At 35.2% G+C, this 18,444-nt stretch overlaps 2 protein-coding genes across 4 annotated transcripts; one reads left to right on the forward strand and one right to left on the reverse strand.

Moving 5' to 3' along the window:
• The first annotated feature begins 663 nt into the window (after window positions 1-663).
• Window positions 664-11,000, forward strand: LOC145611289 (uncharacterized). 2 transcript variants are annotated; one of them, XM_081666601.1, is made up of 14 exons: window positions 667-981; window positions 2,437-2,492; window positions 2,605-2,779; window positions 3,467-3,568; window positions 3,884-3,955; window positions 4,607-4,723; window positions 4,851-4,928; window positions 6,092-6,154; window positions 6,226-6,322; window positions 7,644-7,722; window positions 7,822-8,033; window positions 8,996-9,141; window positions 9,615-9,737; window positions 10,547-11,000. In XM_081666601.1, the coding sequence occupies exons 1-14, from the start codon at window positions 895-897 to the stop codon at window positions 10,697-10,699; spliced, it is 1,560 nt and encodes a 519-aa protein (XP_081522727.1). In that variant the 5' UTR covers window positions 667-894; the 3' UTR covers window positions 10,700-11,000. The 2 variants fall into 2 exon arrangements, with proteins under 2 accessions (XP_081522728.1, XP_081522727.1); XM_081666602.1 differs by lacking the exon at window positions 9,615-9,737 and having other exon boundaries at window positions 664-981.
• A 229-nt stretch (window positions 11,001-11,229) lies between these two features.
• On the reverse strand, window positions 11,230-13,736 carry LOC145612188 (cytochrome B5-like protein). 2 transcript variants are annotated; one of them, XM_081667567.1, is made up of 6 exons: window positions 13,667-13,727; window positions 13,442-13,545; window positions 13,281-13,330; window positions 12,611-12,688; window positions 12,419-12,510; window positions 11,230-11,739 (listed from the first exon to the last, which is right to left on the reverse strand). In XM_081667567.1, exons 2-6 carry the CDS (start codon window positions 13,521-13,523, stop codon window positions 11,673-11,675), a joined length of 369 nt encoding a protein of 122 aa, XP_081523693.1. In that variant the 5' UTR covers window positions 13,524-13,545; window positions 13,667-13,727; the 3' UTR covers window positions 11,230-11,672. The 2 variants fall into 2 exon arrangements, with proteins under 2 accessions (XP_081523693.1, XP_081523692.1); XM_081667566.1 differs by having other exon boundaries at window positions 11,231-11,739; window positions 13,442-13,542; window positions 13,667-13,736.
• Between the last annotated feature and the right edge of the window lie 4,708 nt (window positions 13,737-18,444).

Here is an 18,444-nt window from a genome sequence, read left to right on the forward strand (position 1 = left end):
GTTCAGTTCAGTTCAGTTCAGCTGAGTTCAGTTCATTCAGTTCAGTTCAGTTCAGCTGAGTTCAGTTCAGTTCAGTTCAATTCAGTTCAGCTGAGTTCAGTCAATGAGAACAGACCCTAAGTGTACCCTTATTCGAATATAATATATACTCCATACCAAATTGACATTTCAGATAATTTTGCAAATCGCATTAAGCACTATGTGTTACGTACAGTGTATTAAAATAGCTGATATTTGATTCAAAGATCCAAAGATCCAAAAACTTAAACGTGATAAATTAGTTCATATCTAATCTCTATATTATAAAGTATAATAATTGACACATTCAAATTTACACATATACCAATGCACATATCTTACCACAACTTTTTTTTTGTTCATGCTAAGGAGAAGGACCCTACCGGATTGGAACTTTTCACAAGTCCTTTCAACTCGGGTTAGCAGGAATACTATTAATTAGATACCCATACGAAAAACACAACACGAGTAACACAACGCACACGACACACGACACACGACACACGACACACGACAGTGAGTCCCTTCCTAACTCTCTGTTGATAATTAATTTTGTCAAATCCCTAATTAAATAAAACGCTAATTTTGACTTTGTGGTTAATTTGGAAATCAACTTCGAAATATAGAATTTGGGCGGTTCAATAATTTCTCTCTCTTCTCAAACAAACATTTTTTTTCTTCATTTTTAATTTTTTTCCCTCTGTCTCTCTCATTTTCTCTCTCCTCTCCTCTCGCTCTATCGAATTCTTTCGTTAATGGCGATCTGAGAGGAAGAGAGACTATCATAAATCTACATTATTTTACCAATTACACGAATTTTGGGATTTTTTTGCTCATTATTTTTTGATTTTTTAAAATTATTTGTTTGAAATTATAATGGCTGCATTAGAATCCCTTGATTCGTTTTTGTTTGCTGCTAGTCGAGCTTGTCTTACCCCCATTGCCATATTCGTTCAGATCCAGGTTAGTTTTTTTGCTTCAATTATTTGATTTTATTTTGTTGTTATGCTGATTTTTTTGATTTTTGTTGCTGTTGTTGTAATTTTGCTGAATTTGTATATTTTTATTATAGAACGAAAGATTATGTTTTGTTGGTTAAATTTGAATGCCTTTTTGATTTATTTTATTGGGAATTGGTTGATATTTTGAAGTATGGATTTTTTGGATAAGGTTAAATTGCAGCTAGAATTTGATAATTTCGGATTGATAGGTTGAAATTTTGTTAATGTTTTATGTTTTTAATTAGAATATTAGGGTTTGCTAATATATGAGTTTGATGCTGGCGGGCACTTTTGAAGATTTGTTTTTATAAAAGGTTGATGTTCATTGCCTAGTATTTTGGTGGAGATGATCATATACAACTTTGATTGTGATGTTGTTGAGGACAAATTTACTAAAGGATTGGTTGCCAATTGCCATGATTATAATCGAATTTCTGAGGCGCGAGGGAACTAGGTAATGGAGGAGGTGAATTAGGGACTACTGCCTCTTTTTAATCTAGATTACTTTCAGGGGTAACTTGGGAGTGGACTTATTGGCCTATGATATCAATTATCTCAACCTGTAAATTGAATTTAGAGTTGATGTGGCGGATCGAGGAAATTTAAATGGGATATAGCAAATCAACTTCAACTTGATAGTTTTTCTCCTTCCAACTGTTCCAAGATTATGCCTTTTATACTTTTGGGTTGGCATATATTTTGGGGAGTGCAAAAGTTAATTAAAAATTTCTCCTTAAATATTAAATTTAGCTTTGGCAATAACATAGGCTCTCTCACCCATGTGTGTACTAACATAAATGTTAATCGGCAAATCTCTAGTTGTTCTTTGTAATTCGTTTGCGGCATCTGTCAGTTAAGTCTCAACAAGGATTATAGATTCAGGTTTTATTGCCTTGACGTTTGACTAATAGGGGGTGATTGGGAGTTTCCTGGACTGATTACAATAAGGGGACATTTTTGGTATTGTCCCCATGAGGTACTTCCTCGTATTGATGCTTGTTTTGTATGACTATGGATGTTTTATATGGCCATTTGATGATAAAATGTTTGGACTACTGCTTTTATAAGTCCATTAAAAGAGCTCTAGATCAAGGCAAATCCTCCCACATAGTCACATTATTGCACTGTTCTTTCTTGCCATTGCTGCCTAGAATGACTTTGACTTAGTTTAGACATATATGTCTGAATAAGTACGTAATGAATGAATCAATTAGGCAGTGATGTTATTTTTGCCTTTTTGATTTCTTGTTTCTACCTTTTACAGTTTAAATTGTCTTCTTGTCATAGTATAACTGTATAAGGGATCTGTTCTTATCAAAGCCTTTCTATTCTCCTGCTGATCCCACCCTTTATTATTTTGATTGATGCTGTCTTAATTTGGACGATAAACCTTAAGCTTCCTTGTTTATTGCTGCAGGGATGTTTAATTTGTCTAGTTTTAGCATTTGGGTGGGCCTGCGCTGCTCATGTCAGGTACTAATACTGGAGGACAGATTAATGAACCTATGGACTAATATATTCATTATGAGATTCAATATATATTTGTTGGGGACCTCTGATGGATCTCTCTCTTCTTTTTCTTCAGGAATAGAGAAATAAAACGCATGAAAAATGAATTGAGAAAAGGAAATAGCTTTGGTTTCCTTTGTCATGACATTAATGAGCTTGAGCACTCTTATCAAGTCAATCTGCCAAGAGTCACAGTTGTTATGCCTTTGAAAGGATTTGGAGAGCACAATTTGCATAACTGGAAAAGTCAGGTGCAGCCCTCTCTTCCCTCCTTTGATTTTTTAATGGATGAACAGTATATTCTGCTTCTTCACAGTTTCCCATTCCACTCAAAAAATTAGTATGTTACATTTTTGGTCAGGGAATTTCGAAGTTTGAATGGGTTGTGGCATTTATCTTATACTTCCTCCGTCCTTTAAATATTGCCACATGTGAGGAATGACATTTCCTAAAGCACAATTTAAACCTTTATCTTTAATTATAAAAATTGATATGGTAAAAATATAATAATTGATATTCTGAAAATATATATCAAGATGTCTAACAACACCCCACATTACCATATACAATACTTCTTTACATACAACTATACAAGTCACAATATGTGATTAAAGACTTAAAGAGGAGTGTGTGAATAGTGTCAAAATAGCAAGCGTTGCAAAATTAAAAGAAGGGATGAAGTAATATATATATATATATATATATATATATATATATATATATATATATATATATATATATATATATATATATATATATATATATATATATCCAGTATTTCTTGGGTTCATGATCACCACGGTGATTCGTATTCATTATCCGGTGGCAATAGGTCTTCCATATCTTTGTGAAGAGTCCTTCATTTTCTCAGTTTCCTTTTTGGTTAAGATGAATTGGAATGCATATTGACAGTTCTGTTGATGTCTGTTTCAATGCAGATTACATCCCTATACGGTGGGCCTATAGAGTTTCTTTTTCTTGTAGAAAGTACAGAAGATCCAGCATATCATGCTGTATCTAGGCTTATAAAAGATTATCAGGTATTCAACTTATTACTTAATTATCACTTCATTGGAATTACTGTCAGTTAGATGCTTTGTGAGTACAGTGTATTTTTGTAAAATCTAAAAATAGACTTTGATGGCATTAAGTGTATTTTAAAGTAGCATGGGATCAATTTCATTTAATTGTAGAAGATTTTAAGGTTGGTCTTTTTTGCTATTATAGCAACCTTCATGACCTTATAATAGTGGAAGATCATATGGTAGCATGTTTGTGATAGCCTTGCAACATCTTCAACTCATCATAATGTCCTGTGTTGTGTGTATCCTAACTAATTATATGGGTAATGACAGGATGAACTTGATGCTAAGATTATAGTGGCAGGCTATTCAACCACTTGCAGTCAGAAGATTCACAATCAGCTTGTATGTTATTCTTTTCTAATTTCCTTCAATTATGTGTAAATAAACCTGAAACGAGTTTGATTTTGGCATTTCTGGTGTATTAAAGTGACCAGGTTTTAATTTTAATTATCTGGTTTCTGCTAAGAATGCTAACTAATGTACACACAGATGACATTGGCCTTTTTTCCCCCAATCTTCACCCTTGATATATAACTCCGCTGTTAATTGCTTATTTTTTTTCTCATATTAACGGAATCGTGTATGTAATACATCTCTAGTACACAGCGTGTTCTGTTTGACTAGAAAGAAATAGTTCCTTTTTTGGAAGGACCTTTAACAGTTAATTGCATTGGGATATAGAAATTTGTAATTATGTTGTTCAGTTATATTATGTGAATGAAAAGTTCTGGAATCTTGACTTTAAATCTTTAAATGTGAAGGCCCACAGATAATCTAATGGACTAGACTTGGGGTGTATGGATATCAATATCAGTTTAAAAAAATTAAAACCATATATGATAGGGTGACATTGTTCTGAGAGCTTGTCAGAGGTTTGGCCAAAATGTACCTGTTTATATCTATATACTGTATGATCTTTTTGTACTTGTATAGGTGCGATTTTGAAGCTGACTGCTGATGTTACTTTCATATGTGAACTTTGTTCGTTCTCAGGTTGGTGCAGAAAAAATGCATAAAGATAGCAAGTATATACTGTTTCTAGATGATGATGTTAGACTTCACCCAGGATCAATAGGTGCTCTCACGGCTGAAATGGAAAAAAATCCCGAGGTATCTTTTGGCTTCAGTATTGTTAAATTAACAATTTCAAATGATGTGCATGGAATTCATGTTTTCACGATTTATTTTATTGTATTAAATCTGGGTTTAATTCATTCTATGTTGCTGTTATCTGCAGATTTTTATTCAAACTGGTTACCCACTTGATTTGCCTTCTGGGAGCTTGGGAAGTTACTGTATATATGAATATCACATGGTATGTGTTATTCTATTGTTATTCTATTTTCAAATGTGTTGATAGCCATAAGCAGCTTATATTATCTACATTAAATATCCGTGATTATGAATTTTCTTATTCTAATCCTTCTTTTTATGGTTCTGGACTATCATTATTGTTGCTGTATAATATGAAAGATGATTTATGGCACATTTGTAAAGTATGATGAATGAAGAGTAGTACATAGTTTACGTAAGGTGAGTGATAATTCAGTATCTTGTGATGGGCAGATAGATGGTAGGATGGCCTTTTGTTTTACTAGAACAATTCTTCCTTAGAGTCGTATCCTGGATAGATGCAATTCCGAGTTATGATCATGTGCGCAAGAATCCTAGCTTGTCATGCCGTTGTACAGGGATTGGACTCTTCCATAGTTCCATCCATGGTACCAAACTTATGGTTGCAGTAGCAGTTGCGAAACTTGGCTGATTTTGTTTCATACACCCTTCATGCCTTTTTGTTGGTTATGCTTTCTACTTTTGTCCATTTCTGTATGCTGGTTACCCTTTTTGCTATTTTCCTATTTTGGCAAGTTTTAATTTCACCTTACCAACATGAAACACTCCTTTTCATACTGTACTTTCGCAAACCCCTCTTACAGCATTCTCTCTTCTACATTTCTTACACATATCCCCTTATATACACTCTCTCTCCTATCTCCTAGTGTGTAAACAGTAAGTGTAACATACATTTAGGAAGGGAGGTATTTGTTTAATTTGTTGTAGTAACTTTTGGTCTTACCAGAATCTGCAACGCTCTGTAGACATATTCCCTGATTAAATTAATAATAACTTGGCATTACAAATATGGGATAGGGCTGGTTGCATTGAAGCATTGGTTCTTAGAACTTCACATTTGCCAAATCACTTCTCAACTGATATTTTTCTTTTTTTTTTTTAAAAAAATACATGAAACAAGGACACTGCTCCCTTTATTATAATCCTCGCCTTGAGCAATGTTATGAGGCTTAGCATCCATATACTTTTGAGAAGCAGAGAAACCCACATAATTTCAGCCCTTGTGAATTTAATGTTGATATTACTTAGATATGCACTTACAGACATGGGGATGTTAATTATTTTTCTTGCTGATTCTGTTTAATTATAATTACTCTACATACAAATTCTTTGTTGTCTATACAGCCTTGCTCTATGGGGTTTGCTACCGGTGGGAGAACATTCTTCTTATGGGGTGGTTGCATGATGGTAAGTAGCCACAGTATTGCAAATGGTGCACACACACTACAATTTTTTTTCCTGATTTCCTACAATCTCAGATGCATGCCGATGACTTCAGAAATGACAACTATGGTGTAGTCTCAGAACTCCGAGATGGTGGATATTCTGACGATATGACTCTTGCAGCTATATCTGGTAACATATCTACTTCTACAAAATTAACTTTTCTGCTCCATTTCGTCTGATATCCCCTCTTCTCGGTAATATTGATGCCCTTTGTAATGCCCCTGGAGTTTTAAATTGTGTAATTTTTTTTCTATCTTCTCTGTTTGATTGACGTTGACTACCTATATGTTTTTAGTAGTCATTCAGCTTTCTTTTTTAAGTCTGAGTGATGAGGAGATGAGGACCTATATCAGTAAAAATATCCTGTAGTGTAAGATGTGAGCTGGTTTTGCTGTCTTATGAAGCTTCAAGGTCAATGTGTAATATGCGTTAGTCAAGGACTTCAATGTGGTTATATTGTGCATGTGATTGAACTGGAAATTAAAAGAAAAGATCTAGAGAAAGACGAACATGATATGAATGAATAGAAATAATATGATTTAACATTTGAACACTTCCAAAGTTAGCTAAACAAACTAGAAAAGCGCTTTAGTTTAATGCTTTCTCTCTCTCCTCTATTTATTACATTTCTTTTTTGTCCTTTTCTAGCAAACATTCTGATTTTTCTTTTGGCTTCCCTCCCATAAATTCACCTAGCTGACTTTGGTCTCCATTCCTTTTATACTCTTCCCTCAAATAATGGTCTGGGATGTTGCTGAACAATGCATCAAAGAAAAACCTTTTAGTAATAGGCAGAGAATGGCACGCATAAGAAAAAGAAAAATCAAGGGGTCGTGTGTTGCTCATTATTATTCTTTGGATATTGTATGAACCTTAAGGTGTCCATGCTCAATATTCTTTGTCTTTCTCATTGTTGGTTTATAGGAAAAGTAAATAACAGCTATTTATGTATTATGAGCATCGAACACTGTAGCAAGAAAAATAAAAACTCTTTTGTCAGTGATATTGGCTTTATATGAGTTGTCAGATCTATTTTCTTTCCACTTATTACAGCATGTAGTAGAATTCTATTTGACAAGGCATGCTCATTGTGCCTTCTTATCTCATAGTTAAAATGCAGCTATGTTGAATTTGAAATGAACTAGCTTAACCTTCTAGAAGTTTAATGTTTTGAAGTTGATACCCGTTATAGTTGTTTAAGCGTGGAATGGATGGTTGAAAGTGCTCAAAGCTGTAATTCATTGAAACATTTTTTTTTAAAATTTTTTTATTATAATTTTGATCTTGTAGCTTCATAAGAACCTTGCTTGCTCTTATTAGGGACCTCAAAAGGCTCCTTTGACAGTAATATGTTGCTAATTGCAAAGTGTGTTTTTGTTTTAAAGCTGGTCGTTGAAGCACATTTGGGTTTTCTATCTTTACAGTAGTTGATCCTTGTCATCTTTTTCAGGAGCTCACAAAAAACTCATTACATCTCCTCCAGTTGCTGTTTTCCCTCATCCACTTGCAAGTGATCTTAGTTTCTCCAGGTTTGTTGTAATATTTGGGTGGTTATTTCATTTATACATTATCTCTTAATTTCATCTGATTATATTTGGTGATTTGGTCTCTTTAATCTTCTAATGTAGGTACTGGAACTATTTGAGGAAGCAAACATTTGTTCTAGAATCATATGTGTCAAAGGTTAATTGGATCATGAATCGTGCATTATTTTCTGTGCACTGTTACTTCTCATGGGGATTTGTGGCACCATATGTCATGGCTGTGATACATGTTGCAGCTGCACTTCGGATGCGATATGGAGCTTACTCAATTGAGGATGAATTTCTTATTTCTGGTGGTAAGTATAACTAACCTCTATGGCAGGTCACTCAACAAGATCTTATTAGCTGAATCTCCTTGATTTCATGGGTTTGTCAAGTTATAATATCAGTAGAGGACTGCAATGTAATAGGATGGTTTCATGCTGATACTGTGGTTTTTTAGGTTATCAGATAAATCCCAATGATTTGTTGGCTACATTGCATGTATAGGGCTCAGATGATTTGAAATAGGATAAGAGGGGCTGCTACTAGAAGATCATAAAATTTATTTGTGATTAGGTCATGTACAGCAGGGCTGAGCTAGATTAGGTTTGGTGTAGGGGTTTTTATTTCAGGATAAGACATACTTTTAGCCTGAGTTTCTTCTCTGCAGTGATTTTCAAGTTTTTTGATATCTTAATTTGGAAGGACCAAAAGCTTAAAAAGAAGACATTGATGCACTGCTCCACTTGAATGGAAAAAAAAATATTTTAAAATGCTTGTAGCTTAATGTTTACTTACTATAGTCAAGTTTGGATTCTACTGAATGGTTACATTAGTATACAAGATCACAGTTGGCTGTTAAGCTATGTTACATGGACTAGGGGACCCATATTCGACACGGGTATGTGTCCAAGCGTCCGACTCGGCTATTCTGTGAAAGAAAAAATCCATTGGGTTTGAACCAAAAGTGAAGTGTCCACGTGTCATACCCATGTCAGAGTGACAGAGTGTCGAGGGTTCGACATGGGTACTTGAGGTGAAATGAAGAGTCCATGTAATATAGTGTTAAGAGAAGCTTTTTCTTTGTGAAGTCTTGTTATGTAGAACCAAAGCTCAGTCATAGAGGATTTTGTAGTTGAGGTCTATAACGTTAGCCACAGTTGTGCAGGAAAGAAATTTGTATGGGAATGATGAATAATAAAGTAATTATTTGTGCAATTAAATTTCTTGTCAACAGTTACTCATTTGCATCTTCCTTTTTCTTATTTTCTCGTAGGTTGGTTATTTGTGGGCTGCCTTGCCACATGCACTGCTATTGAGTTGCTTTCCATGTGGAACTTGACAAGGATTGAAGTTCACTTGTGCAACTTGTTATCCCCTGAGGCACCGCCTTTGTCACTTGCTACCTACAATTGGTGTCTGGTGTGTTTCTTCTTTTCACCATTAAAAGTTTTGCAATTTGACTGTTCTTTGGCATTTGTTTCTGTATATCGTATCCTTTTGTTTTTGTATTTTTTAATATATTTTATGCCAAAAAAAATCTCTTATCATCACTAGAGGTATTAGTGTTGGAAATCAGTAAGATTAACTCATATTTGGTAGTGGAGATTGCGTTATCATGGACATTCACCTAGACCATCATGTAAATTCATCAATAAAAGAATCTGGACAAGGGTTACGCTGAGTGAAGAGTAAGAAAAAAACGCTTCAGTGGTTTGTAGATTATTATAGATTCAGTGCAGCACTTAGTTTTCTTTTCATGGACTGTTTAAATCTGGAAATGTGAATTCATTGATAGTCATCATCTTGCGCATTTTTTTTGGGCAATGTGGCCCATATTCTGCAGCTAACTTTTTTTTTTTTCCTTTCTTCCTATTTGATGTCATGTTGAGCAGGTGTTTGTTGCAATGCTTGTGGACAACTTCTTATATCCTATCTCTGCGCTGCGATCTCACTTCTCACAATCTATTAATTGGTCGGGTATAATATACTACTTAAAGGATGGGAAAATATACAAGGTATACTAGTTTTATTTTGGTTATTTTTCAATAATGTAGATCTATGCTCTCGTGCCTTTTCGTTATTTTTCTTGCTGTCAAATTGGTGTTGAATGGCATGGAGAAGCGGCTATGAAGCTTTCATCTCCACTTTCATGCAAGTGAGTTGATAATAGGTTAAAGGGATGCTGTAGTAGTGGTTATAAAAAGAGTGGACTAACTGTGTTCATAGCCCTCCACATCGTCATCTTTACCCAGATTCCACAAGTGATTTGGAGGCATTCCTCCAACACTAATGACCCATAAAAGGCATTGCTTTGGATTGGGGAGTGCAGGAACTCATTAATGCTAATAACCAGCTACCACAACTCATTTTTACATATTAGGTCTTTCCCATCATGTTTTCATGTTCTAGTAAGAGAGTATTTTAATGTCCTCCATCAGTATGGTTTACTGCTACTCTCCTTGCCACTTCACCTTCATGAACCTACTTGTTATTGTCAAATCCAATGTTTTTCATTAGCCTAGCTTCATCTAATTGCACTTAAATATTATAGTTGGTGAAATTCGTAGTATGGTTTATAATAATGCGTCTTTGGATGCTTGTCTTCACATGCAAGTGAAACTATAACGAGGTTGCTTTATGTGTGTTATTTTACAACTCGAGATAGTGTTCTTCATGATTTGTTTTGAATCTTTGCTTTACCATCAAGCCATTTTTGTATTTATAAAACCATGATTACTGTAAGTAATTTTTGTGATGTGTGGTGACTTTGAGAATCCTGTAGGTATATTCATGTTCAGCTTAGCTCATATATTCCCCTGTGCAGATTGATAGAGGGAAAGATATTGGACCAACACATTCAGATCTCAGTGGAAAGAATTTGTACGGGAAAAGAGGATCTCCACCCAAAACCTCATTCATCAGTTCATTAGCAAGAACGTTGGTACAGTGGCGGCAACCCAAAAAATATGATGTGTAGGATCATTGATAGCATTAATGACAGGAGTCACATTTATTCCAGATGCAAGGGACTTTGAAGCGATATTTTTTTTTGTGAATGTCACCCTTGCATGTCAATTTGGCCATTCCTTATTGATTGATTCATGCATTAGAATTCTTCATTTTTTGATTCTTCAGCCAGTTTGATCTTCGGCTTAAGGTGATTTTTTGTAATTTGTATCAATATCATTATGTAGTTTTTATCAGTGTTAAAATTTCCTTGTACCATTGTAAAGTTCTGAATGTTCAGTTTTTCAGGTGATAAACTAGTTGTTTGATTTAATTTTTGTTTGTTCTGGCGCCAACAAGCTGTATATTTGATCATTTGTAAAGTAGAAAAAGGCTTTGAATGGAAATTGCAAGTGTTTTTTTTTTTTTTAAAAACTTTACCAGACTGATAAAGAAATTATCACAATTCTTCATTATACAGAGCAGCAATTACCCATGTCATGCTTTGATTATAAAAGCAGGCAAAACTTCAATTTTAGTGTCCCTTAATGGTAGCAAAAGGTCTAAATCTTATGGATGCTTACAATTTTCACCATTTGAATTCTGAATACAGAAGATTCTAGCTTAATATAATGCCTAAACATTTAATAAGTGAAATGTAAAAGCTTGAATTGAATTTCTGCGAGCTTTCTGTATAACATAATCATCATTAACAGATACAAATGAATTTCTTCATTCAAAATGGAGTATGACTAAAAGTCACAACTCAAGAATTGAAAGCATCCATGACACAAAGTTGATTGATGCGTCTTTTTGTAGGATTTCAACTTAAGTCATAGAGCTGGTAGCTGAAACAATCCAGCCCCTGCTAAGAGTTAAATATAACATCAAGAACTTGGAAATGACATGAATAAGATTGGGACAGCAGATTGAAGGAGTAGAGCCTCAGCCAAAAAATCTTGTCACCAAGCATTTAGAACCTTTAAGTGGTTGCACAAGCTCAGTTACTGTTCCAGTTCTCCAATGCAGAAATCTTCTATTATGTCAAAAACTCGTGTACCATGCTGTGGCCTGCCAAGCAAACACACAAGTGTAAGAAAGTAAGAGTGCCAAAATGTTCACAAAGCATAGTTGCCGAAGAAGTTATGAGCATCAATTATCAACAACAAATAACAGTATGAAATCATAAATCCATGTGATTTATGGAACTTCAGAAAGTCCACAGGATGAGGCGCCTTTTATATTCCATTCAGGAGGGGAGGGGACGTCCATGTATTAGTTATTTTTCCTTAATTGACCCCGATCCTTGTTCCTAGCCATGTGTAAACTATGTTTTTCACAAAATACAAAAAAGCTTCAGATCACAGATCCTACAATGCTACAAGCATTTCCATTAGCAGGAAGGTGCCAAAGCATTCCCTCCAAGGCCAACTAGTCAAGTCAATACACTAGAAATAAGCAGTTTCCTTCTGAATAGAAAGCAGTCCATACATGATCACAACATATTGGTATTGGAACCTTAAAAAAGCTAAAGAAGGTATGTGACGACTTGTTGGATAAAGTTTTTACAGCAGTAATATGACTCAACCTAGATCTTGGTGCGGATGAGGTCTAAAGAGGTCTGTGTGTAAGAAACCTTACTTCTATTAAGCCACAGAAAACAGAAATCAAGAGAAGTAATCAACTATCAAGTAATGAAAGGTGCATTCCCGTAACAGCAACATTAAAGACTGACATAATAGGCTCATACCCATAAAATCCTTCAGTTGAATCATCCCCTGCATGCGTTAATATAGCATCACCACCAGGGTGCTCCTCCACATATGAAGTTACATCATATACCTACATCAGCAGCACCAAATGGCAATTAGAGCTTTCAAAGCAATGATCATTCCTTAAGAAACAAGTTACATTGGAAGACAAAATGGAAAAACAAATAAACCTTATCTTTGATGATGACCCAACAATCAGTCCTCTTGTCGTGCAACGAAACTTCAGCTTTAGTATATCTTCTAGGTTCCTAGTAGAAGAAAGTAAAATAAGAAATCTGTTCTGGACTTAGAGAGATCAAACCAAAGCATTTTCCATAAGTTGATGTCGATTGAAAATAATATATGTACTACAAAGATCCTGCAGATTCACCCAAAACTATAAAACCAAGGATTTACGTCTACCTTGATAATTGGAATACTTCTAACTAAAATTTGACAAGAAAATCGAAAGCTCGAACACTGAAGCTACATTTCTTTCCTCAAGTCAAGGCATTTAAGATGCAGTCAAGCAATACAAATTACAAGATATTGTTAATGATTGATTGATTGCATTCAGCCTCTACAACTAAGTTCAATCAGCAAAATTTTATCATATATCCGGGTGTACTTTGCAAGACTATTAGTCTATTAGAGTACAAAGTATTTCATAAGAAATTGATATGCTTACAAAGATGTATGATAATTAAATAGCAAAGATTTAGTTAAAAAATCTTAAATGCACTTCAATTTAAGCATTTCATCAAAGATGATAAAACAAAGGCGAAGAAACCAATAACACCCACAAGTTCATAGAACCTAAATTCATCAAAATTCAACAATCAAAATCCAATGTGATCATACCTTTGATATGTTTTTGGTGTTTCTATTCAAAGCTTCAGTTTTTGATTGACCTGCATTCAAACAAACACCAGAAAATCAATTAATAATTACACAGATTAAAGATTATTTACATTAAAAAGTCAAATTTGAATTGGGTATAGAAAAGGAGAGAGAATAATTACTGGGTTTATTAAATCGTGGGATAATGAATAGAAGGGCTAAGAGAACACCCAATATCAATGTCACTGATTCAATCATCTCCATTTTCTGTAATTTGAAGCTTCTGCTGATACAATTGCAACTCAATTTGAGAAGAAGAGAGAGAACAGAGAAATTAAAAACGTCACATTTGATCGAATTATCTCAAGCAAACACGAATTATTAGTATAAATCGTGGATTAAATTACCTGGATATTACAGTAGAAAGCTGGTTGCTAAGGAAGAACAAAAAATCCGAGAGAAAATGGGGCGATTCAAGATTAGATTTTTAATTTAAGTATACGTATTTATGTAGATGTATCCTCTAGGATTTAACTCTTTTCGCCACTAGATCCCGTAATTTTCAAAAATTTTCAAAAAGCGTGGATAATAGGCCTTTAAATTTGACAATTTTTGACACTTTTTTTGGCCGAAAATAACAATTGCCAAGATGATTACCATGGACCCTAATACCCTCTGAGAACCTATTTGGGTGGATAGAACTATCCAATATGCCTTTAAACAGTCAATTTACCCGATTACAACTTGCACTGATTTCATAAAATCAAACTACACCACGGACATTTATGACAACATATAACGGTCATATATGGTTCCAAACAGCATTATATGATCTTGAGATGTATACCATAGGATATCAACACTTTTCGCCACCGGGCCCGTAACCTCCAAAATTCCTTAAAAAGCGTGGATATAGCCTTCAATTTTGGAATTTTTTGACATTTTTTCGCCCGAAAATAAAAATTACCGAGATGTTTACCATGGACCCTAATATCCTCCGGGAGCCCATTAGGGTGGATAAAACCATCCAATATGTCTTTAAACAGTCAATTTACTTAATTACAACTAGCACCGATTTCATAAAATCAAGTTACACCTCGGCCATTTATGACAACATATAATGGCCATATATGGTTCCAAACGGGATTATATGACCTAAACATATATCCCCTAGGATCTCAACACTTTTCGCCACCGGGCCCCGTAACCTTTGAAATTCGTCAAAAAGCATGAATAATAGGCTTTCATTTTGGAATTTTTTGACCTTTTTTCGTCCGGAAATACAAATTGCTGATACGTTTACCATGGTCCCAAATACCCTCTGGGAGCACATATGGATGGATAAAACCATCCAATATGCCTTTAAACAGTCAGTTTACCCGATTACAACTTGCACTAATTTCATAAAATCAAGCTACACCACGGACATTTTTGACAACATATAACGGTCATATATGGTTCTAAACGACATTATATGACCTTGAGATGTATCCCTTAGGATATCAACACTTTTCGCCACCGAGCCTCGTAACCTTTAAAATTTCTCTAAAAGCGTGAATAATAGCCTTCAATTTCGGAATTTTTTGACATTTTTTCACCCGAAAATAAAAATTGCCGAGATGTTTACCATGAACCCTAATATCCTCCGGGAGCCCATTTGGGTGGATAAAACCATCCAATATGCCTTTAAACATTCAATTTACCCAGTTACAACTTACACTGATTTCATAAAATCAAGCTACACCACGAACATTTTTGACAACATATAATGATCATATATGGTTCCAAACGTCATTATATGAGCCCGAGATGTATTCCCAGGCATATCAAGACTTTCGGACACCAGGTCCCGAAACCTCCAAAATTCCTAAAAAAGCGTGGATAATAGTCTTCAATTTTTGACTTGTTTTGGGCCGAAAATAACAATTGCCGAGATGATTACCATGGACCCTAATACCCTCCGGGAACCCATTTGGGTGGATAAATCCATCCAATAAGTCTTTAAACAATCAATTTACCCGATTATAACTTGCACTGATTTCATAAAATCAAGCTACACCACAGACATTTATGACACCATATAATGGTCATATAGATGGTTCCAAACGGAATTATATGACCTTGAGTAAATCCCTTACGATCTCAACACTTTTCGTCACCGGCCCCCGTAACCTCCGAAATTCTGCAAAAAACGTGAATAATAACCTTCAATTTTAAATTTTTTTGAATTTTTTTCGCCTGGAAATCAAAATTGCCGAGATGTTTACCATGGTCCCTAATACCATCTGGGAGCCCATTTGGGTGGATAAAACCATCCAATATGCCTTTAAACAGTCAATTTACCCGATTTCAACTTGCACTGATTTCATAAAATCAAACTACATCACGGACATTTTTGACAACATATAATGGTCATATATAGTTCCAAACGTTTCTATATGACCCCGAGATGTATCCCCTAGCATCTCAAGACATTCCGACGCCGGGTCTCGAAACCTCCAAAATTCTTCAAAAAGCGTGGATAATAGCCTTCAGTTTTGACAATTTTTGACTTTTTTGGGCCGGAAATAACAATTACAGAGATGATTACTATGGACCTAATATCCTCGGGAGCCCATTTGGGTGGATAAAACCATCCAATATGCCTTTAAACATTCAATTTACTTGGTTACAACCTTGCACTGATTTCGTAAAATCAAGCTACACCACGGACATTTTTGACAACATATAATGGTCATATATGGTTCCAAATGTCATTATATCAGCCCAAGATGTATTCCCTAGCATCTCAAGACTTTCGGACACCAGATCCCGAAACCTCCAAAATTTCTCAAAAAGCATGGATAATTGGCTTCAATTTTTGACTTTTTTTGGGCCGGAAATTAAAATTGCCTAAATGATTACCATGGACCCTAGTACCCTCCAGGAGCCCATTTGGGTAGTTAAAACCATCCAATATTTATTTAAACAGTCAATTTACCCGATTAGAAATTGCATGGATTTCATAAAATCAAGTTACGCAATGGATATTTAAGACAACATATAAAGATCATATATGGTTGCAAATGGCATTATATGACCTTGAGATGTATCCCTTAGGATATCAACACTTTTCGCCAGAAAATACAAATTGCCGGGATGTTTACCATGGTCCCTAATACCTTCCGGGAGCCCATTTGGTTTGATAAAACCATCCAATATGCCTTTATAAAGTCAATTTACTCGATTACAACTTGCACCGATTTCATAAAATCAAGCTACACCACGGACTTTTATGACAACATATAATGGTCATATATGGTTCCAAACGGCATTATATGACCTAGAGATATCTCCCGTAGGATCTCAAAATTTTTCGCCACCGGACCCCGTAACCTCCGAAATTCCTCAAAAAGCGTGAATAATAGCCTTCAATTTTGGAATTTTTTGAATTTTTTTCGCCCGGAAATCAAAATTGCCAAGATCTTTACCTTAGTCCCTAATACCCTCTGGGAGCCCATTTCGGTGGATAAAACCATCCAATATGCCTTTAAACAGTCAATTTACACGATTACAACTTGCACTGATTTCATAAAATCAAACTACACCACGGACATTTTTGACAACATATAATTGTCATATATGGTTCCAAACGTTTTTATATGATCCCGAGATGTATCCCCTAGCATCTCAAGACATTCCGACGCCGGGTCCCGAAACCTCCTAAATTCCCAAAAAAGCGTGGATAATAGCTTCAATTTTGACAATTTTTGACTTTTTTGGGCCGGAAATTACAATTGCCGAGATGATTACCATGGACCCTAATTTCCTTCGGGAGCCCATTTGGGTTGATAAAACCATCCAATATGCCTTTAAGTAGTCGATTTATCCCGATTACAACTTGCATTGATTTCATAAAATCAAGCTACACCACGGACATTTATGATAACATATAATGGTCATATATGGTTCCAAATGACATTATATATCCTTGAGATGTATCCCCTAGGATCTTAATACTTTTCGCCACCAGGCCCGTAACCTCTCAAATTCCTCCAAAGCGTGGATAATAGATTTCAATTTTGACAATTTTTTACTTTTTTTTGGGTTGGATATAATAATTGCCGAGATGATAACCATTGACCTAATACCCTCTGGGAGCCCATTTGGGTGGATAAAACCATCCAATATGCTTTTAAAAAGTTAATTTACCCGATTACAACTTGCACTGATTTCATAAAATCAAGCTACACCACGGACATTTATGATGACATGTAATGGTCATATATAGATCCAAACAACATTATATGACCTTGAGATGTATCCCGTAGGATCTCAACACTTTTCGCCACTGGGCCCCGTAACCTCCGAAATTCCTCAAAAAGTGTGGACTATAGCCTTCAATTTTGACAATTTTTGACTTTTTTTGGCCGGAAATGACAATTGCCGAAATGATTACTATGAACCCTAAAATCCTCCGGGAGCCCGTTTGGGTCGATAATACCATACAATATGCTTTTAAACAGTCAATTTTCCTGATTACAACTTGCACCGATTTCATAAAATCAAGCTACACCACGGACATCTATGACAATATATAATGGTCATATATGGTTCCAAACGGTATTATATGACCTTGAGATGTATTCCCTAGAATCTCAACACTTTCCGCCACCGGGCCCCATAACCTCCAAAAATCTTCAAAAAGCGTGGATAATAGCTTTCAATTTTGACAATTTTTGACTTTTTTGGACTGGAAATAACAATCGCCGAGATGATTACCATTGACCCTAATACCCTTTGGGAGCCCATTTGGGTGGATAAAACCATCCAATATGCCTTTAAATAGTCAATTTACCCGATTACAAGCTGCATTGGTTTCTTAAAATCAAGCTACACGACGGACATTACTTTTCAGCTCATTAATAATAAGGTGAAGTGAACTGTGAACATAGCCTAAAAAGTGCAAATTAAAATGAATGGATCAAAATCCCAAAAATTACATGCTTTGATGTGAATTAATGCTCAAAGTTTGTCTCTATAGTTGCGAGTCCTGAGACGCATCATTCATGAAGAGCATGTAGGTGACAAGGTTTTGGAGTCTATCTTACCCCTACTTAGTTTGGTGCCAATTCGAAAGTAATTGGAAACTACTTCCTCCGTCCCTTTATACAATGCCTCTTTCTTTTTATCATGTGAGGAATAA

This window comes from Chenopodium album, chromosome 24, assembly GCF_948465745.1.
Source record: "Chenopodium album chromosome 24, dcCheAlbu1.1, whole genome shotgun sequence".
In the NCBI taxonomy this organism is placed as follows: Eukaryota; Viridiplantae; Streptophyta; class Magnoliopsida; order Caryophyllales; family Amaranthaceae; genus Chenopodium; species Chenopodium album.